A 23,162-nucleotide genomic window follows, 5' to 3' on the forward strand; every position below is an offset into this window, starting at 1 on the left:
TAAACAGCGGCGGAGGCGTTGCTATTAATTACAATACGTTGAATTAAAATGACCAAGGGCAATGTTATAGATAATTTTAAACTGGATAAAATTGTAATTGGTCATTTTTTAATTTATTGTATTATTTGCCAGATAATTGCAGTCGGCTATCATTTTTAATTTTAACAGTCGACTGTAAATTATCTTGCATATAATACAATAAATTAAAAATGACCAATTACAATTTTATTTAGTTTAAATTTATCTACAACATTGCCCTTGGTCACTTTTTAATGCAACGTATTGTTGACCAGATAATTGTAATTAATAGCATCGCCGCTATATAGACAATAATATCAATAGATTTACTTATTTATCACATATTCTCACATAAATGTGTTGAAACACATTTGCCAATAGGTTTAGTAGTTTATATAAATTTTACAAATTTGTTTCACAAAAATAAAATAAAATGTGGAATAAATAATCTCTTATATTATAAACGCGACAAAAAAGTCAATGATTTTGATCGACGTATTCCTTGAGTTACAAAACGATTGTCACCGGAACTGATAGTATTGACATTGTTTAAGGTTTGTCGGGTCAGAGATAGTGGTTGACTATTATAAGGCATATTAAGTGAATATCTAGAAATCTGTGGTTCATAATCACTGATAAATCTATTAGTTTCCACATATCTACTATTTCTAGATGAACTTCTTGAAATAGATCCCATATTAAATGGAAAATAAATGGTAAAACCACAATATAGTAGAAGAAATAATGCAATGAATAATATGAGTGGAATTGTAATCAAAATTTTTTCAAAATAATTGAAATAAAGATAAAACTTTGATAAGCCTTCACCTAATTTGTCCATAAATATAGTGATCGGTGCAAACAAAGCACTTGACATCGTATGACTGATTGCTTCTAATGGATTAATATTGAACAACGGATTAACCATTAAGGCTTTATAATAGTCTTGACATTTCTTGTCCATTGATGTCATTGATCTAACATATAAGTTAAGAATAGATGTGATTGTAGTTTCTTTATTGTTAGTCAACTCAAGACACTCTAATGGCGCTGAAGACACAGTAAAGTGTCGTTTAGAGAGTTCTGTTTGATAGAGTTGTATGTATTGCCAAAAACACGAGACAATAAAGACTATAACAAAAAATGTGATCATTTTTGCAAATAATGACATGAAATACAATTTATATATCAATAGTATTGACAATAAAATTGACAGTATTAGCAAAGTTGTCAACCAATGGTTTTCAATAAATTGATAAAACCATGAATTCTTCGACTGATTAATGAGATAGAAATTGTCGATCACCTGACAAATGGCATCTTCAAGTTCATCAACTCTTTCACAATTAAACTGATTTTGACTAATAAAAGTTTGGACAATAAGAAGACTAGAATCGTAGACTTGAGTTGCAATTTCTAAATACTTGTCTTCATTAAGTTGTTGTTCATATATCTTAAACTTATTGATAAGCTTAAGAAGTGCTCTGTTGACAAACGCCATAATCCTCTGATTACAGGCCGACGATTGTGTCAATTGGTTAAGCAATCGGTTGTCTTTCTCACAAATCTCCAATTTATCCAAAATGCTATCACAATCGCTAACAGGTTTGGTGTCACTGTTGTCCACCGATGTCTTTATCTGATCCGAACACTTACAATGGCTGTCATCAGAGTCTTGATTTGTCGACACTCGCCGATTGTTTTTGTTACTCTTGGTGTTGACATCATAGCTAAACATATCACCGAAATCTACCCAACCATTCGTGTCTTGATTCATGTCGTATTTGTTATTGTTGTCCGCGGACTCGGCCATCGGTATCGTTAGGGCCAACAAAATGGCCGACAAAACCACTATTATCTTCATTTGTCGTTTACATCTGCACAACAAATATTGGGATCAAACAACTTATAAGTGATATCTACAAAGTGTTTGTGTCGACCAAACAAACAAAAATCAAATGACATTTCACTTACCAATTGATGTTTAAAAATAAATAACAAAAATATCATTAAATGTCTTGTTTTCTAATCAATTGTTTTCAATCAATAATAAATACATTAATAATCAATGCATTGGTTTCTATCATTCAATACATTACTATATATTTTGTTTTTAATTTGAATCAACAAAAAAATATCCAATGATTTAAACGTTTGATTTACTAAATATTAATCATTGAATTGTCTGTATATATACCAAACAAAACGTCACTATTTTATTGGTATAATTAACAGTAAAATTCAATACAAATTCATAACAAAATATAGCCGTTATTTGTGTTGTAAATCAATGATAAAAACAATGATTTTTGAATTTCGTATAAACATTGCGTAAGACATTCAATCAATTCAATTGAATTGACTATTGATTTGATCACATGTTTGCCATTACTTGAGAGATAAGATAATTGCGGTTTTAGTACACTTTTCATACTAAATATTATCACCAATTAATTGATCCACAAGTCATCCGAAGTGACCAATTATGAGCAGCGAAATGCTCGAAGAAGTGGCCGACATTGGTGTCCAAGTGAGTGATCATATCGTCAGCCGATTATTGATATTATTGTCTAACATTTGTCTTTTAATTACCGATTATCTGAATTAAAGGCCAAAGGCTTGAAGAATATTCATTTTACGAATTGGTCGCAAACCTATTCATGTCAACCAAGTCTTTACTTCATTCCCAAAGATATCGAAGAATTAAGAGAAGTATACCATTGATTGTCTTTTTGTTGTAGATGTTGACAATGTATTAGTTGATTGTCTTGTTTGATATCACAATAACTGAATTGTTTTCTTACGATATGATATTGTATTTGATTTTTAAGATCATATTTTATGCCAAAAGCACGAACAAGAAGTTACGTGTCGTTGGTTGCGGTCACTCGCCATCAGATATCTGTTGTACGGATGACTATATGATTAACTTAAGACTGTTTAACAATGTTTTGAGCATTAATTGTGACACAAATACCGTCAAAGTTGAGGCCGGAATCACATTAACTGAATTGAATTCATATCTCGATACCCATAAACTGGCACTTCCTGTGTATGACTTATTTTTATATAATAGATAATAATTATTTGGTTAAGTGTTTTACCGGTTAATGAATTTTCGACAATTTTTTATAGTTTGGGTTCAGTGTCTGATATAACAATCGGTGGTGTCATCAGTACTGGAACACATGGAACTGGTGCTAAATTTGGTGTTTTGGCTGAATATGTGTTAGACTTAGAGTTAATCAATACATCGGGTGACACAATAAAGTGTTCAAGAAATGAAAACAGTGATGTCTTTTTGTCAGCACTGTGTGGTTTGGGTGCTATTGGTATTATCGTACGCTTAACCATACAGTGTGAACCGGCATTCCTTCTCTACGAGTACACCTATCCGTCCACTTTGGATGAAATACTTCCAGATCTGGACGATGAGGTCAACGGTTGTGATCACTTTCGGATGCTATGGTTTCCGCACACAAACTTAGTTTCAGTTTGTAATAATAACAGAATTTATAATAAAGAGATCACCAAATATTCTCAGTCACAGAAAGTTGTCAATTGGTTCTGCAATTATGCCATTGGTTACTATACACTTGAGTTTGCCTATTGGCTCAGCACTTATTGTCAGCCATTAGTTCCTTATATCAACAGATTATGGTTTTGGTTGCAGTATTCACGACCAAAGGAAAGGATTGATTTAAGTAATAAAGTTTTCAATTTTGAATGTCTTTTTAAACAACACGTAAATGAGTGGTCGATTCCGAGGTATGATATTGTTATTAATTGTTTTAAACTATTATGTTTGTTGTCAAGAAATAATTGTATTGTTGTTATCCTTAAAATTATAAGAGAGAAAACCGCAAAGGTTTTATTAGATTTGAAGCACTGGATCGATACGACACCAAATATTTACGTACACTTTCCCGTTGAGATACGTTTTGTTAAAGAGGATGATATATATTTGAGTCCAGCATTTGGTCGCGACTCGACATTCATAAACATTATTATGTATAGACCTTATGGTAAGGATGTCTCTCATACACAATATTGGGATTCCTATGAAAAGCTCATGAAAGAGGCCGGCGGTCGACCTCATTGGGCAAAGGTATGTATCGATATAATAATCCGTATTTCATATAATATTCCGTAATAATAGAAAAACTATTTTATTTAATATTATTAATGTTTTTAAGGCTCATCGAGAAAAGGCCTCGGATTTTGTGAAAATGTATCCATATTTCAGGGCCTGGACTCAGGTCAGGAAGCGTTTGGATCCAATAAACTTATTGATTAACTCTTATTTAAATCGTGTACTTATGGACTCATGAGTTTGAAATATATACTTACCGTAATTAGTCAATAATTGATATCATTGTAATCGCAAATCTTTAGTTATTTAAATTTGATAATGAATTTAATTATGCAAATAATAGTATCTGTAGTTTTACTAACAAAAGATAGTTTTTTATTATGTGATTTTTATCAAATTTTAATATGTTTTTTTGAATATAAAAATAATTCATTCATAATAATAGACAGCTATGATAATTAATTGTATTAATTTGTTTTAATTTATTTTTGTTAGTAATATTGTTTTTTTAAGTTAAAATTTTGTTTGTTATTTAAAAAGATATTATAGATTTCTTATATAAAAAAAATAAAAATGTTTTTCATGTATAATAATTTATGTATATTTATATCAATAACTAAATTTCTAAATGAATTAAATATTATGCTATTTTTAAAATGTAAAATACAGTATAAAAGAGTGCATTGATTTTTACTAATCTTATAATATATTTACCGTAAATGATATAATAAAAGATAATTTTCAATTACCGTTAATAAAACTAAAGCCCTGTTTAGTGCAGACATTGATGACAACAGATGTCACATCAATACTCATAAATATATAATGAAAACTATTGTTGTTTTTTTGGTAACAATTTTCAAATGTCAACACATTTTTGGGCCAAACATTGAAATACAAATGTTTTGACAATCAGTTCATTAAATGTCAAATTGTATGACATATTTGTCGTTGAGGTCGACATACTGTTACTGACATTACATATGAGCCATAAATGGACACCAGTGGTCACCGATTATTACGATCCGATTCGAGTGGCCAGCATTGATGGCACCGACACTGTACCGCATGACCGGGCGGTGATCAGAGCCGTCAATGTAAGTGACCGACTATTTCTTAATTACCGAAATATCTTAATTGTTTGAGTTTGTCCGTCAATTGTAGAGCCGACACAATGCGGACAAATCGATTAAAAGCGATTCCCAACGAACCATATTTGTGGCCAGACTTGACCACAACACCGATGAGGACACCGTTCGTAAGGTTTTTGTTTGTTTTGTCTTATAATATAATAATCATATCAATGGTTGAAATCAATTGTCTGTATATTTAGTATATATTATATAATATTATATTAACTCTAATAACGTGTCAGTATTTATAATACTTTTTTGTGCATTAATTTGCTTTTTATTTATTTAATTTAATCTCTAATTTAAATGTTTTAATATATTTTTTTTATTATAATCTGATTTTTTATGTTGGATTATATTATTATTAATTTATTATTGATTTTTTAAAACTGTTTTATCATAAATAACTTAAGGATTAACTATTTAATTGTGAAGTTATGTCAAACACAATAACAAAAAAAAGTTTGACATAAATTTAAACATTAATTTTATTTAACAAAAAAAGTAAATAATTATTAGTAAAATTATTAAAAAAAAAATTATACAAAATTGACAGTACTTTTCACAATACGGTACAATCGTTAGTCTCCGTTTGGTCAGAGATATAGTGACCGGACTATCCAAAGGTTACGCATTTGTTGAGTTCAAACACAGAAGTACAGCACAAGAGGTGTACCGAAAGGCCAACAATGAGCTGATTGATGGCCGACGGATATTAGTGGACTTTGAGGTCGGCCGTACTCTCAATGGATGGAAACCGAGGCGTTTAGGCGGCGGTTTTGGTGGCCGTAAAGAAGCCGGACAGTTGAGGTTTGGCTGTCGGGACCGGCCGTGGAGACAGCCTATCAAATTGAGACACGAGTCGACCGATTCCCGTGAATCAACTTCTGGCAAACGTTTTAAGTCAAAACACAAGTGATATTAAGTTTTCTTTGAAATGAAATGAATTTTCTGTAACTATTGACTGAATTTTTGCTTTTAAGCAAATTATTTTTTGATAATTTCTTGTTGCTAATGATTAATTTATTTTATAGTAAATTTATAATAAAATAAAAAGTTTTTTATTTTATTAATAGAGTTTTATTATTTATATTAGATTTTAAAAAAATTTATATCAAAAACCTGTTATGAATCATAATTTTTTGGATAAATTAATGCCTTTTCATTTCACAAAATTTTTGATATATATTCTAAACTATATATAAAACTTGATGTCCATATAATGTAATAAATAAATAACAAAAAAATCATTTAAAAGTCAGTTTATATACCGGTATATAGTTTATGTGTGTGTGTGTGTTGGGCTTTGAAATTTTAACAAATTAATAATATTTATCAAAAATATTTGAGATATTTTTTAAAAGCAACAACTGATATATTTTTTGTTTATTGAAGACACAGTGATAATGAACATTACAAAAGAGGCCATAATTTTGTTTTCATATTAGTTTTTGTCTAATGAAGCGCAAGAATTTGTAGCTTAAAGTGAGACAAACCGGTATATACTGTATATGAGACCATTTATGATATATATGTATATAACTTATATATTGGTATATCAATGGTTAGTGATATATACCGGTAAGTGATGTTTATGTAGAGTACAACTATCCAACAATTTCATGCTCTGCGGCATTCAATCCACTGGCAAATGATTTTGTTGTCTCATATCAACTATTCGTCACTTATTTCAGTTGTTGTGCTTTCAGTCAAACACTATATTAAAGCTCAATCAATATATAAATTTTAAATATAGACTTTCAAACACATAACAAATATGAGAGAAAATGATTTTTCGCCGGCAGACTGAGTGCCGCAGAGAATAAATAGTTGGTTAGTTAGGCTTACCTCAGCTCAGACAGTATGACTTACCAGTTAATAGGCATGTATTTGCCACATATATGCTTATTGGTGTGAGTGAGAGCTATACGTGAGAGCACAGGTGCACATACAATACATACTGTATATACGATATATATATATATATATATATACAGACAGATAGACACATATACATACATAGCTAACCAAAATAAAACATATTTACCTGAAAGTGTAATTAATATAGCATTTAACTACTGGTCTCTCTATGTCTCACTGTTTAAAATTTTTTGAATTTCTCTCTCTCTCTCTCTCTCTCTCTCTAACCTTAAGACAAGCTATGAAAACAAAATTATGCCCTCTTTTTACGCTTCATTATCTCTCACACAGAACTGTTTTAAAAAAACAAAATAAAAAAGTTTTTAAAAATAAGTTTTTCAAAAATAATTAGCCAGACCATATTATAGAAAACAAAATTATGTTAATTTAAAATGTTCGAAATTATATGTTCAAGCACACATTTTTGGTTAATGAATAATTAAGAAATAATTATTGGTTATATATTATTGATAAATAATGCAAACTTAATTGCAATATAAAGATCCCGATCCCTGGATGACATTTCCAATGGGTTTTCATAATAATAATAATTTTTGTTTTTGTATTATAATCTATGAATAATATCAATGAAATTTTTGGTGGAATAGCGATCAAAGACACTGATTATATAAGCGCTAAATGACAGATCAGTGGGTGGTTTAGCCCAAGTAGTTGGATATACTGTATATTTATAGTGTAAGTGATGGACAGATCACATAAAATACTACATTCAATATAATGTCATATAATGTCATTTTTTATATGACACAATCAATGTATAAAATTACTCAATTCAAGTATTTATAATATAATATAAACAGTGAATCTTTTTTTTCTGATATAATGTTTTAACACTAAGTTATAATATATAAGTCAATGGGATGTCATGTCTGGCGCTAAATCGCTGCCAGCATTTGGATGTCTTTCTTGAGTTTTATCTCAATCTCTTCATATGTCAGATCACTCGCACATCATTTTAAATGTTTTTTCAAAGAGATAATAAAAAATACTATAAAGTAATTCATTATATTTAACAAATTTTTGGCAAATTATTGCTGTTTTTTATCTTGATTTACATTATTTTTACTATAAAAATGATGAAAATAATACTGTATTTGCAAATGCTTTGCTTACATATATTAAATATTTTGTTTATATAAAATTTTATAATTTTTTTTTTTAATATAATATTTATATTTTTTAATTAAAAAATCTAAATTAATAACACTAACTGTAAGTAATTAATGTATAAATACGGTTTAAATAATTAATCAAACGTTATTGAATTAAAAATAAAATTATAAGTAGGTTTTAGAAAAATATATTTTTGTTTATTTAGACAGTGTATTCATAAAATTAAAATAAATTAAAAATCAAAATAGTTTTGACACAAAGCAAAGCATAAATAACAAGCAAAAAAAGTTTAATAAACCCAAACACAAAATTTGTGTTTATTTTTAATTATATTTTTGTTAAAACGTAAGAAAATTGGATTAAATTTTTATGATATTTTATCATTAAAATTAAATAACAAAAGCATTGAATATATTAAATTTAAAAATATAATACATTACAAATATTTTCCAATCAAATCAATCAATTAAATTATATACGTTTCATAACAATTTCCAATTTTCATAATACTGTATATCTATCTGACTTAATAAAGTTATCAAAATAAGTGGTTTATATAAAAAAAACTTTTGATTATAATAATAGTAATAATATTAAATATTATTGTATTTCATTTTAATTTAAATTACAATGTAAATTGCATTAAGATATAAATATATATTTATTTATATAGTAATTATTAATTTGTTTTTCTGAGTGCGGGATAAGCTAGCAATTATTGAAATTGTTTGTAAACACCCCGAAAATAAAATTAATTTTACTTTTTTGAAATAAAAAGATGAGTTTATTATATGTGTATTTAAAGAATATTTAAATTTATTGCAATTTAGATAAAGGGATAAATTTATATCATTGTCATCGCTTTAAGGGCCACACCATTGATAACTCATTTAAGTATATTTTAATTCAATAATTACAATATTTATTCATTGTATTTAATTATATAATAAATAAAATATTGTTTTAAATTGCATGCAATCATTTTTGTTGCATATAATAAGTAGTTATATATTCAATGACTGTTGAATATATGCAAAAATATATACTAAACATAATAAACTAAATCTTATAATTTAAAAAATATGTATAATGACTTTTAATATAATTTGTATATACAGTAATACGTTTGTTTTAGATAAAGAAAAATACCAATAAAATGTTTAAAAATAGCAATTATACTATTAGTGAGATGGATAGATATAGTAAGTATTTACAAAAAAATAAAATATTTTTTAAATTATTTGTTTCGCGCAGAGAGAGAGAGAGAGAGAGAGAGAGAACCACTAATTATATTAAGAGTTTGTTTCTCGAAAATATATAATTTGTGAGCACATGTATGTTGAGTAGCTATAACATAGACCTGACATGTCCAATCCCATTATAATGTATTGTAATTGTTATACTGTTTTTGATTTATAAGTTATAACTTTTTAAGTCATAAGACAAGAGAGAGAGAGAGAGAGAGAGAGAGAGACCAAAAGTTTCTCACCTGAAGTATTCACAGGTGTGCTCTATCTCTATGTCTTACCACACAAACGGACGGACGTGTCAGATCCATATCCTTAAGTAATGTTATACATATCTGGCCTCAAATTTTTTGATAGTTTGTTAATAAGAGATTCACTCATAAAAACTAAATATATGTATATATGGTATTTACAACCGATTGCCACAAAACCCGTGTTGTATATACTATACATACAGTTTATATATATAAAGCAAAAAAATGTTTTCAATGTATTTCAGTGGAAAAAATTCTTTCAATCACTTCTGATATATATTGCCCTAACATTTATGACTAACACAAGGGATAGTATGAGTGACTATCCTATGAATTTGAATGACGGGTCCGCATATTATTGCTTATGTATGGATAACCATTCAAATCAATAAAAACCAATTGAATTCCTCTCAAATATAAATATGTAAAGCAATGCCACTTTAGTTAGGCTTACAATTATACAGTATTTTCAAGTACTTTGAAGTGACTTTCAGACTGAGGAAAAAACTTTTAGTGTAGAAAATCAGGGAAACTATGGTTTACTCTATGACTTAAAAGTTTTTTTTAAAAGAAAAGTAACTGAAAGAAATTTATACAATGACTGTACTTTTATTTGAATGATTTTTAGTCACAAACACTGAACTAAAATTTTTAGCAATAATAAACATAACGTTTAAAAGTAATGTAAATCATCAAAAAATATTTTTTACTCTTTTTGAATCATTGGCTCTTTTTTGTGTTTATTATTTAATTGTTTTGTCCGTCTGGTAGAAAAAAGTTTTGCAACTATTAGTTGAAATTTTTTGTTGCAAAACAATTACTGTAATAAACAATATTTAAGCCTAACTCTAATTTTTCACTTTAATTTTTCATATTATTTATTGCACCAAAAACTTTTTTTTTTGTATATTTGTTTTTATATTGTAATGAACTGAATTAAAAGGGATTATTTATGAAACATATGATATAAGGATATGCATAATGTAATAGTTTTTATTTTTAGTGAGCGAGTGAGTGAGTGAGTGAGAGAAAGAGAGAGATTACTGTGCGGTAAAAACGCAAAGCTTATAATCCTTAAAGTGGAGGCAATATAACAACAAAACATACTGTTCTCTATTAACTACTTGCTCTCTCTCTCTCTCTCTCTCTCTCTCTCTCTCTCTCTCTCTCTCTCTCTCATTTCAAGTCAGATGCATATAACAAAACAAAGATTGTGTGGGATTTTCTCTGCACTTTATTTATTATAACTCTCAACCGTACAGCACATGGAGTTTAACATATAGTTATAGGTAATCCCTAATTTGATAGTTCGTCGACCCATTGATTTGGACAATATTACACCACAATTAAAGGTAAACCGACTGGTAGTCCGTTCCCCCATAAAGAAAGTGACCCCAAACTCACACATCAAATTGCTTATGACATGTCTTTTATTTGATTGCTTTATTGTTAACCTACTATCAAATGACATGTCTATTATGTGCTAAAAATATACATTTTATTGCACCCATTGATTGTGTACATGCGGTATATAAAATAGTTTGCTATTAAAATTTAAATAATTTTATAATATTTTAAATTACAAAATAATTTAAATAATATAAGTCCGATAAATAGCGGTAAGTTTAATACACTGTAGATGTTTACTGTTTAACTAAAAACTTTATGAAATATAAGTGGTGTTATATTATAATATATATATATATATATAAATTTTACTTCAATCATATATACAATGGATTATATTATATTTCAATTGCGATTTTTTTGTTGCCGTTTGTCGTAAATCTTTTTATCTTTTTTTAAACACGAGATCACTATTTTTAAACGAAAGGGAGAGAGAGACAGACTATACTGTAGTATAGTATAGATATTTGAATTTTATTTGACGGCATTAAGAAATATGTTTTGCAAATTGACGGTCAACTTTACCGGTATATATTGTATAACATTGTATATATGGCCTCACAATCTATAATACTAATGGTTTTACAATATATACTGTATGTTATGTGCTATTAGACTGTCAGACAGACAGATCCATAATGCATAGTATTTCTTAGCAAAATAAAAAATACAGACAAATAAAGATTTAAAACATTTTTTCTCTAAAAAATGTATTGTAATCCCCATACAGTTTAAAATACTAATGGTATGAGTGTTTATAAGATTGAAATAATTTTGTTATTACAAACTAAACATAATTTTAAAAAAAATATTTTTTATTTCTCTTATCATTGAAAATAAAATTCATACAAAACCATAGTTTAATAAACATTTGTTGAAAAAGATAATATGTTATAGATAATAGAGCATTGGGATGTTTATGTTTATATATTTCATATGTATATATTATTTATATTTAATATACTGTATGTATATCATCAATGGTATGGTATTTGTAATTTAGGTGGTATTACAATATAAATTATCTGTATATTTGGAGGATAGAGTGCATATACACACACACAATAATATCCATTGATATAATGTTGTGTTTAATAATATACATTTAGATGACTCTCGTCAATAAACCTTGAATGACCTGTGTTCTGGAAGCCACCCACACACACATACATACAAATAGCAATTTATATATATATATATATATATACAAACATAGATATACCTGACAGTGCCCACACTATCTTTATCAATATACCGGTCACTCTATTATCACAAGAAGTAGTTATTTCTAAATTTATTATATTATATTTTGCAAATAATCGACAAACCAAGTCATCAATTTGTTTGGTGAAAGTCCGGTTAAAACAGTGCAGACACACACACACACACACACACACACACACACACACAGTAAGCCAAGACCTCCCGGTGTGTGGTGTAAGTGTGTGTGCACTCGTGTTTATATTTCCCTATCAAATGGTTAAATGTCTTATGATATGCGATGATATCTAGCAATTGAGTCGACAATAGTTAAAGCAAATGAATTGCTGAGGAATTTTAAGTTTAATATATTTTTTTGTGGCCCATAAGTGGTCACAATATACTATAGTTTATATGATGACACACCACAAGTGCCTCCAAACCTGTCATTACCGAGCAATCAAAGACTTATGGCTAGCAATTGAATAAACGTGTCATTTAATAGCTTTAAAAAAATCTCAATAAAATGACATGTTTTAAAATAACAATAATAATAGTAAGTGAATATAGAAATTCAAAATTGCTAGAAATTAGATAAAAACAAAACTATTGCTAAATTAACCGTATCTATAATATGAGTAAAAATTGAGATAAAATTTGTAAACTTTCCAAAGTTTGCACTGTAAACCACCCACACATAAACACATCACATCTAAAATAATATTATTTTTTTCTTCTCTCTGTATAACTACAAAATCAACAAAATTATAGCAATTAAGTTAAGCAATATAAATATAATATATAATACACAACGGTATCTATTATAACTTTAACACGATTTATATGCCATTAAAAAACTTGGACACAAATGCATATAAACATAACTATAAAAGTGAAATAACGATATTTTAAATTAAGATATGTTATAACTTATGTTGTTTTTTATTTATAAATAGCATGTATTTTGTAACTACACTGTAATTATAATGATTATTATTAAATATATAATTTTAAAATTAATGCTTATATTAAACATTTGCTTATATTAGTAATTTACAATTCATTGCATTATTTTTTGTATATATTAATAATTTATTATCTAATTTTTTTATAATACATTATCTAAAAAATCGTAAATATTATATTAGAGGAAATTATATCAACAAAACTCTTATAACATTTCAATATTATAATTATTAAAATTGATATTTTGTTATATTACGGTATAGTATAATGTAAAACATTTTAATGTTTAGTTTTTACACAAAAATATCTTTAATGTTAATAATTATTATTATGATTATCATCATTATTAATATTATTAGTATGGGCCAAATATATTAATAATCATTATTATGAACTCATAGAAATAATACTTCACTAAAGTTATGTATAATAAAATAATAATTGGCTTTTCATACATTTGAAGACTTAATTTACAATAAATTGATTTCAACAATTTTACTGTACTTTACAGTATTTTATGTTTTATATTTACATTTAAGTAATAATATGTGCATAATGATAATAGCAATAATATTTTTAAATTTAATTTATGTAAAACATTTCAAAAAATAATTTTAAATATAAACCGTTATTAGTATTTAAATTATGTTTTAATTATCGCCAATAAATCATAAGTAAAATGTCTATAATTACCATATAAAGTAAAACATTAAATAAATTTACCTAATAGTCTAATTTTTAGCATAAATTTATTTTCTAGATAATTTTGCATTATAATTAATTTTTCATCAATATTTGTTTAATTTTAAAGTTTTATAATTATATGTTTATTAAAATTATAATAGTAGCTAACATAAAAATATAATTAATTACAAATTATTTATTAATATAATTAAAAATAATTTTGTAAAATATAAAAAAAAAGTAATTTATATTTTTTTTTATATTCAATATTTAAATAATTATTAATATTTTGATTTTATTATTTGTTGAAAAGGTTTTGAAAATTAATTTACACATAAAAAATAAAATTATTAATTACACTATAATCTTGTGATTAATTAGATAAATATTGTAATTAAATTTATAACACATTCAAATAACAATAAAATTGTTTATATATCTTATAAATTTAATATTTAACATTGTTTTTCAATGAATATTGTGATAACTTAGTCCATAATTGGTCAAAATGTAATAAAACTTTAATGTTAAACTGCAAACAAATAATTGTTTTGATACATTGTATAAAATATTAACAGTAAATATAAATTTATACATAAAAAGTATATTTGTTGATAAATTATTACACAAAAATTAATTCAAAGCAATATTATAAATAATTTTATTCAAAACAAGCAACACTTCATTAATTATAATACTTTATGATCTGATATAACACCAACAACACCAACATTTTCATTATACAGTATATCAACTATTTTGATAATAACATTAATGAATATACTGTATATACCGGTATATATAATATTTTAAATAATGTTATATTATACTTAATTTAAAATATAGTTTTTTAAAAATAATGATGTATATAAAATTAATGTTTTCTAATGGTTCAATAATTCAAAATTTTAACATTGTTAACATGTATGAAGTACTTTATAAATTAAATTATGGATACAAAATAATACAATAATAATTTGATAATAATTGCCATTTAATATACTGTAAATTATATAAATGAGAATAAAATAGTAAATATCTATTTAATATAAGTAAAGAAAAGAGAATTAGCTTTTTATCCATAAAAACATTACAAAACATCCATAAAAACTAATAATATATTAAATAATATATTGCAATATACTAACAAAATAACGATTAACCATTAATTATAAAAGTAATGGCATTAACTAACATATATCTGTTTGCATTAATTTCATAATGGATTTGATGTAAATATGATAGAGATTGAGTAGGAATGGGTCAGAAATAAATGAATGAAAGAGAGAGAGAGAGAGAGAGAGAGAGAGAGAGAGAGAGAGAGAGAGAGACAGAGAGAGAGAGAGATAAGTAAATAGTTTAGGAAATACTGGTTAAGACACACGAGATTTGTAATTATTAGTAGAGATTTATGTAATGGCATAGGTATGGCATTAATGGCATATTCACACTGACTGATTCATCATAGCGTGTAAGCCATGTGTCAAACGAAACAAATAAATGTTTTATTATTGTTTGAATCAAAATATAGTCTTTTTGTGGTTGGTTTGTATGGCTAATTCATAACTTATATATTATATATTAACTATATATATATATATATCTAAGCATTTTTGATAAATTGGTGTACTGTATAGCCAGTGTATTGTCTATAACTCCTACACAGTAATGGACTCACACACACACACACACACACACACACACACACACACACACACACACACACACACACATCAAAATATCAAAAAACAAATTATTAATATATGACTTATGCCTCAACTATTAAACCGCCGACGCGTTTAACACTTAATGTACAGAAAATATAAATATATATATATTTTCCTCAATTCTCACGTAAATTGATGAACACATTTGTATTAGTTTAGAGCAATACAATTATAATGCAATTTTTTAAAATATAATTTTTTAAACACAATATCACAGTTATAAATGAGATCTAATGTATGATATAAACGAGTATATGATTTGGCGCTAATCTATTCATTGGCCTCAAAAAAGGCTTTCAAAGTATAATGAATTGCAATAATTTTTATGAAAGTGTTTTTTCTTAAGCATCAAAATAATAATAATATATTTTTTTATTATTACCCTATAGTTATTGTAATTACTATTTTACTATAAGCGTTGTGGCGAAAAGCCATTATATACTTTAATTGGTATTACATTTAATTAGCTTTTCATTCAAGAAAAAAGCAGAAAATTTTTATTATTATAGTTTTTATTATAATTATTCAATTTAATTCATATCTTATTTTTAAACTAATCATTCAATAATTGAAATTTTATTATAATTTACATTACAAAACATTAACATCAATATGGATTGCATTAGTATAGACCTGCTTTTTATTATTGTTATTATTGTAAAATTAATATTAATATAAAATTTTGTGGATAAATATTTAATTTTCGTAAGAAAATTGCTTAATTTGGATAATTTATAATAACAACAAAAAACTTTTAGCGTACCCTTTGCTCATATATAGCATATTTTATGATTAGACTCATAGTAATAAAAACTTGTACTGTATAAATATACAGTATATTATTATTGGTTTATTTTGTATATTAAAAATATAATTATTGTTGTTATTAATTTTAATTCCTTATTATAATATGTTTTGTTTATTGTACTATAAATTACTTAATTTTTGTATACACGCACACAGTTATATATATATAAATATATAAAATATACTACAATACTAATAAATTTTTATCCTGAAAAAATGTTTGAAGCAAATAACAAAAATATAACATCAATAAATTATAATAAAGCACTGGTTATTGAATACCGTTTGAATTTTAAAATGGTTTTTCTATGTAGCAAAAAATAAAAATGTAAATTTAGTGATTATTTTAATGATTAAAACAATCGTAAATTTTGTTTATTTATGTATACAATTATGACTAATAATTGTTTAGTTTTCAAAAAAAAAAATATTAGATATAAGACATGTATTGCCAAAAAATTGATTTATAAATTCATTATTAAGATTCCGTGAGTTTTTTATTTGACTTTATATTCGTTCATATATTTAATATTGTTTTTATAACAGCAATAGTATCATCGTAATCATCATATTGACAGCAAAAAAAAACAACAACATAAGTATTGACAGAAAAATTATAGAAATTTGTTTGTGAAACAAAAAAAATATAAAAACAATTTATTTAGTCATAAAGTTATAGCAAAACATTTGTTTTTATTATCATTATTGTTTCATAGCTAAAGTAATTTATCTATTTTGAAAAATTCATTGCATATAATGAAAGTTTTTGAGAAAATGATAAACAATTGATAGCTTATACATTACATACATTGATGTAAACATATAGAAAGAACGAAAGAAAGAAAGAAAGAAAGAGAGAGAGAGAGAGAGAGAGAGAGAGCAAAAATTGCCTCAAATGAAGCATTCAATATAAAAATCACTATTAAATCTGTAATGAATTACATAACGGGGAAATTTGATGTAAAGAATATTAGTAACTGAAAGTAATTTTAGTACTATATGTAGTATATGAAGACAGGTATAGCACCGGTATATTGTAGATAAAAAGTTTTAGAGATCCCAATGGACCGATAGATCGATTGTTTGATTGTTTCCAAAAGGGTGTGGTTGTGATCGACACACAAAAAACACATCTCTTCTTACAAAACTCTCCGATGACTGACTGTCCCATACGTTTTACTATACGTTTTATTATACGTTTTACTATCACTGTCTATGACTTAACTCAATGAAATGTCTACTATAATCAAATATAAAGCAAACATTTATATAAACTAAAATTGTTATTATTAGAGACCATAACATTGAATAACATATTAGATAGAATATATGGTATATTATATAAAATACAGGTATATATCAAATATTGCATTTGTAATATAAATTAAAAATTTATTTTGTTTAAGAGCTAAATACTTAGATTTAAAAAGTATAACATTTATATTTTTATTACAAATTACAAAATCGAAAATAAACTGTATCATATATTAGTGCTTTATTAATAATAATAATACTGTATATCACAATGTATTAAAATATTATTTGCAAAATTTTGCCATAAAAATATAATGGAGAAAATAATAATAATAATAATAATAATAATAATAAAAACATTTGAATTGCTAATTAATACTTTTTTTTGTATAACAGATTAAATCACACATTATTATATTATCAGTCAATTTTATTCAACACAAAATCAGTTAAAAATATTATATTTTTTGATAATAATAATAATAAAAAAAAGTTTTTATCCAATACAGTACATGAATTTTTATGATTATGTCTACCAGAAAAAAGTATATAAGCTACCTAAAAAAGTGCAGATAATCATAATAATGTATAATCAGTATACAGTAAATGGTAAACCAGTAAAACCAGTGAAACAAGTGATATAACATTTATTACTTACTTTTGATGACCCGGCGCTTGACTGATATATTCACTAAAAAACCAGAAAAAGTATTGGTTTCTTATTTTTAATATTTTTTATATCTTATCTAATGTTCAATGATTTCAATGATAACTGAAATGACTCAATCTGTATATTATATAACTAATAAATAAGGGACAAACGTTTGGGATTTAATTTTTTTTTATTGTTGATGTTATTTACAATATATATTGCATGACTTAAAGCATCCAAACAGCCACATACTATTACTATAGTAAGAAAATATGCTTAATATTTATATACAGTATATGTACAGTATTACCGTTTCAAAGAAATGATAATTTAAAAGATTATTATTATTATTATTATTATTACTGTATCTATAAAACTATAAATTAATGACATGAATAGCAATATTTCATAATATCTATTATCGGCAATTTTTCTCTTTTTTAATAATTTATTGAGACTAATCATTTCGATTGTGACTTTAATAAATATATAATAAAAATACTTTTACTTAATTAAACTATTGATTTGCATGTGTGCTGTAAATGTATGGTACGTTTCAGTGTATGTGTGTGTGTTTGCATGAATTAAGACATACATAAAAAAACTAATAACAAAAATAGTGTAATAAAAAAATCAGTGATAAAGTTTTTTGAGCAGAGATTAAAAATAAAAGCAAAAAAAAGACAACGAAAAAAATGAGAGACAATTACTTTACTATAATTTAGTTTAATATAATTAATTGGTTTAAAAAATTACTGCATTATTGTTGTCAAAGGGAACTGACATTCCTTTATAATGAGATAATAATGTCTTTTGAATGTCAGGCGAACGGCGTTGCGGTCGACCATCTCATCCGAGTCGTGGCCTATGTATGTGTGCGCACAGGTATGTCATTCATTGATAACCACAAATGCGAAACAAACTCATCATTCACTCACACCTGAGCGCTCACAGCAGCGAAACAATTAAACACCAATATTCACGACAAATGTTTGACTTTATTATTTATATACCTATACATAGGCTATACAGTACTACATATACTCTAATGTATTGTACACTCATTTACTTATTGCTATTTGAATGGAAAATACCTGAATAATATCATATATACTATATATTTATAATATATGTATTTTCAATGTATATAAATTTATACTGTATTATAAAAATTGTTTATTCACTTCAATTCTCATTAAAATTTTGATCATATTTTTTGCCAAACAATTACCAGTGTATTTCTTTCACTGTCTACGGTTTGGTATGACTTCCTAAAATCATATAAATTCTTAGTTAATGACATATTTCAAGTAAAATAGTCAAATAAAAATAGTAGAAGGAGGTGGGGGAGGAGGGGAGGAGGGGAGGAAGACAGGGATATCATAATAAAAAGTAATATTTTTTAAACGTTATTATCTATGAGCGCATAACTTTCGGTAGAGAGAGAGAGAGAGAGAGAGAGAGAGAGAGAGAGAGAGAGAGAGTTCAGGAGTCCGATCTTTCAGTAAGATTTCAAACTAACAAAATAAAAATGTAAAGAAAAAATACTATAATATTATTACTGATTATTATTTATAGCGAAAAAAGTCGTGACTTTGGACGCGTGCTATTTGCACAACAGTTGCCAAACTGTTTTAATGATCAGCTCATAGTCTGATGGCATCAATCAGACAAACCTAAACACATATACAATACAGTGGTGGAGAAGCCCTCTGGCATTCAGTGGTTCATATGAGCTGACAGACGAAGTCAAATATATCTGTGATTGTCTGCGGATTGTTGTAACCATTGATTGAGATTTTTTTTTTATTATTATTATATTGTATGAACAGCTATACCATCACTATCTTTCACTTTCCCAGATATTTACGTTAATATCATTGCATATAATTACTGTAGAAAAAATAGTTGCGTTTATTTGATACAACTATCTCTACTGACACCGTATGGCCGAAAGTCGTGCACAAAACATCCCTAACAGTCCTAACCATTATATACTATATATATATATATAATAATTTAGTCTATCTATTAATGTGGGCAAAGAGAGACTCACTTTTCATGACATCCGTGGCTTACTTGACGCGTCCCATCCATGCCTACGATTACTGATAACTTCCCATTTTTTTATATATATATATATATATTCAGGTATTAGTCATTCATTCACGTAATGCCTTTTGATAGTAAAAATTATTATAAAGTATTTTTTTATGAATTGCTTGAAGAGAGAGACGTACGGCACGCGAGTTAATCAATGAAATCGCAAGAGATTGAGAAACAGAGAGTTACTGAATGAGTGTATGAGTAAGTGTACAGTACATCCTGTGTGATGAGCACTGGAAGTTTTCAGCTGTCTATCCCATTCATATGCCAACACCATAAAACATTATTATCATTTTAATAAAACACATTTATTTATCTATGACTATCTCTCTCTCTCTCTCTCTCTCTCTCTCTCTCTCTCTCTCTCTCTCACACACACACACACACACACACACACACACTCACTCAGTGACTCTCTCATTCATTTACTCACACACACACTAATAGCATATTATATTTGCTAAAAGCAATACTCACTTATATGTGATTTCCTTTTATTATTATGTTTTGAAAAAAATTATTGTAATATTTGTAGACAAAATGTATACATAAATATTATATTTATATAAATAACATAAAAGAAAAAAAAGTTAAATAAAATAAAAAATCGTGAAAAAATGATCAGTAAATGTAATAATCGTTTTCATAATACATTAAATCATGTAACTTATGGCACTTATGGCACTAAATTGCTAACAGATTACTCGTAATACTCTTTTCTATATACAATATATATATACTGTATATTAAACTATTAATTCATTTTTTAATAATATATTTTTCAATACATTTGTGTTGAGAAGTTTTTTTTAATTTAAATTTATAAATATATATTTCTACGTTTTTAAAATGTTAGTTTGCCGACAACTAAGTGATTAAAAACAAATGATTTTTTTGAATTTATATGATATGTTCAGAGAGAGAGAGAGAGAGAGAGAGAGAGAGAGAGAGAGAGAGAGAGAGAGACGGCTAAATATATGCCAGGCCTTAGACCTCACAAACAGTGAATAATTATAATAGTTATGCACTTATTTCAATGCAATCAAATAGTTGTCTGCGAGAGACAGTATGGCTTATAGACTATAATATTAAAACATATAAAATAGCATTTATAACAAAGGCTGACGTTTTTAAGACTGTCTTTAAATATATATATATATCTTATCTTAATTATAATCATATTTCCCAACTATATGCTTGTATTTACCGATGCAATCATAAAAATTGTTTATTAATTTTAGATTAAAAAACTTTTAACTTTTTTGCGGTTCAGACATCTAACTGTTGTTTTAAGTATTAAGTGATGCATTGATTTTTAGTTTTATGGCAGCGATTGAATAGCGATTAAAACAATACATCAATAATAGCCCCGTACAGCCCCCAAAACGACCCGTTCCTGTAAAGTGCTATCGACTGACTATTTGCCGGTACGAGTGTCTGATTGGACTGACTGATGATCTCAATCTCAGACAAACACTTGGAGTTCAGGGCCGACAACACAATAACACATAACAGCACAACACTTGTAAAGTAATATGTTTTTTGTAATACTTATCTAAGGCTCCGGTGTTCGCATTATTTGCTGTGTTTTCGCACTGTATGTGTGGGCGATCTTCAGGTACCTGTGCTCCCGGGCCCTATCAATCCACTCGACCCATGTATAACAAAGCATTTAATATACTGTATATATAGTTTATATACAATTTACTTAAAACGAGTCTCTTATAAATATAATACCTTAGTTTACAAACCATATGTCAGAATAATAATAAACTATTATATCATAACATTAATTAAAGCAAAAATTTTCAATGTCTTCAATAAAATAAGTATAAAATAATATATATATACAGTATATATAGTAATTGTATATATAATTAGAGATATCTTTTATATGCCTTAGAATTAAATGTTTATTTTTCAAGCAAACTGATAAGTCATTTAAAAAAGTTTGTCTTAAAATCAATAAAAACATTTATTTTATTTGAAATTGATATGACTGTTGGTATCACACAAACATTCCTCGAAAATTAAGGTATAAAATGAAAAAAGACTATAAAAAATTTTATTTGTTGTTAAAATTGTTTACTTAATTGTTTTTATGTTTTGAATTTTAAAGAAACAAAATCATAAAATTCCTGTTTTTCTCCACTGTTTTATTTAAAAGCTATAATTTATTGATTAAGAAAAACACTAATATATATGTGTTTTATATAAATCACTCAATTATGCACTTTATGATTGCAATTTACTTCTCAGAGCTAATACGTGTTTATTAAAACTAATAAAAATTGATTAAAAGTTTAAAGTTTTAAAAAATTTAGACAAATTTAATCAAAAAAAAAATATTATTAAAAAGAAAAATTATTGGTTATTATAAGTTTTTTGTTGAAAAGTTTTTACAATATCATCAATCGTTTTCAATATTAATTAAAATTTAATTATTATTTTTATTTTACTAAATGTTTTTTAACAAAATATATTACAACAAAATGTGTCACAAAAATATTTATGAAAAGTTCTTTAAAAATATTTTTTAATTAAATTACATATACTTAAA

General features: G+C 26.1%; 3 protein-coding genes across 3 annotated transcripts; 2 read left to right on the top strand and 1 right to left on the bottom strand.

Annotated features, from left to right (window-relative positions):
• Positions 1–475: 475 nt before the first annotated feature.
• On the bottom strand, positions 476–2,155 carry LOC128960377 (uncharacterized). Its single transcript, XM_054306448.1, has 3 exons — positions 1,993–2,155; positions 1,233–1,895; positions 476–995 (listed from the first exon to the last, which is right to left on the bottom strand). Exons 2-3 carry the CDS (start codon positions 1,880–1,882, stop codon positions 476–478), a joined length of 1,170 nt encoding a protein of 389 aa, XP_054162423.1. The 5' UTR covers positions 1,883–1,895; positions 1,993–2,155.
• Positions 2,156–2,293: 138 nt separating this feature from the next.
• On the top strand, positions 2,294–4,398 carry LOC128959638 (L-gulonolactone oxidase-like). Its single transcript, XM_054305639.1, has 6 exons — positions 2,294–2,548; positions 2,629–2,730; positions 2,850–3,070; positions 3,154–3,786; positions 3,871–4,126; positions 4,215–4,398. The coding sequence occupies exons 1-6, from the start codon at positions 2,504–2,506 to the stop codon at positions 4,347–4,349; spliced, it is 1,392 nt and encodes a 463-aa protein (XP_054161614.1). The 5' UTR covers positions 2,294–2,503; the 3' UTR covers positions 4,350–4,398.
• Positions 4,399–4,965: 567 nt separating this feature from the next.
• On the top strand, positions 4,966–6,163 carry LOC128960378 (U11/U12 small nuclear ribonucleoprotein 35 kDa protein-like). Its single transcript, XM_054306449.1, has 3 exons — positions 4,966–5,208; positions 5,276–5,374; positions 5,801–6,163. Exons 1-3 carry the CDS (start codon positions 5,095–5,097, stop codon positions 6,161–6,163), a joined length of 576 nt encoding a protein of 191 aa, XP_054162424.1. The 5' UTR covers positions 4,966–5,094.
• Positions 6,164–23,162: the final 16,999 nt, after the last annotated feature.

The sequence above is a fragment of the Oppia nitens genome, unplaced genomic scaffold (genome assembly GCF_028296485.1).
Source record: "Oppia nitens isolate AA-2021 unplaced genomic scaffold, nextdenovo-longstitch-racon4-pilon3 scaffold4_pilon_pilon_pilon, whole genome shotgun sequence".
NCBI classification, from domain to species: domain Eukaryota; kingdom Metazoa; phylum Arthropoda; class Arachnida; order Sarcoptiformes; family Oppiidae; genus Oppia; species Oppia nitens.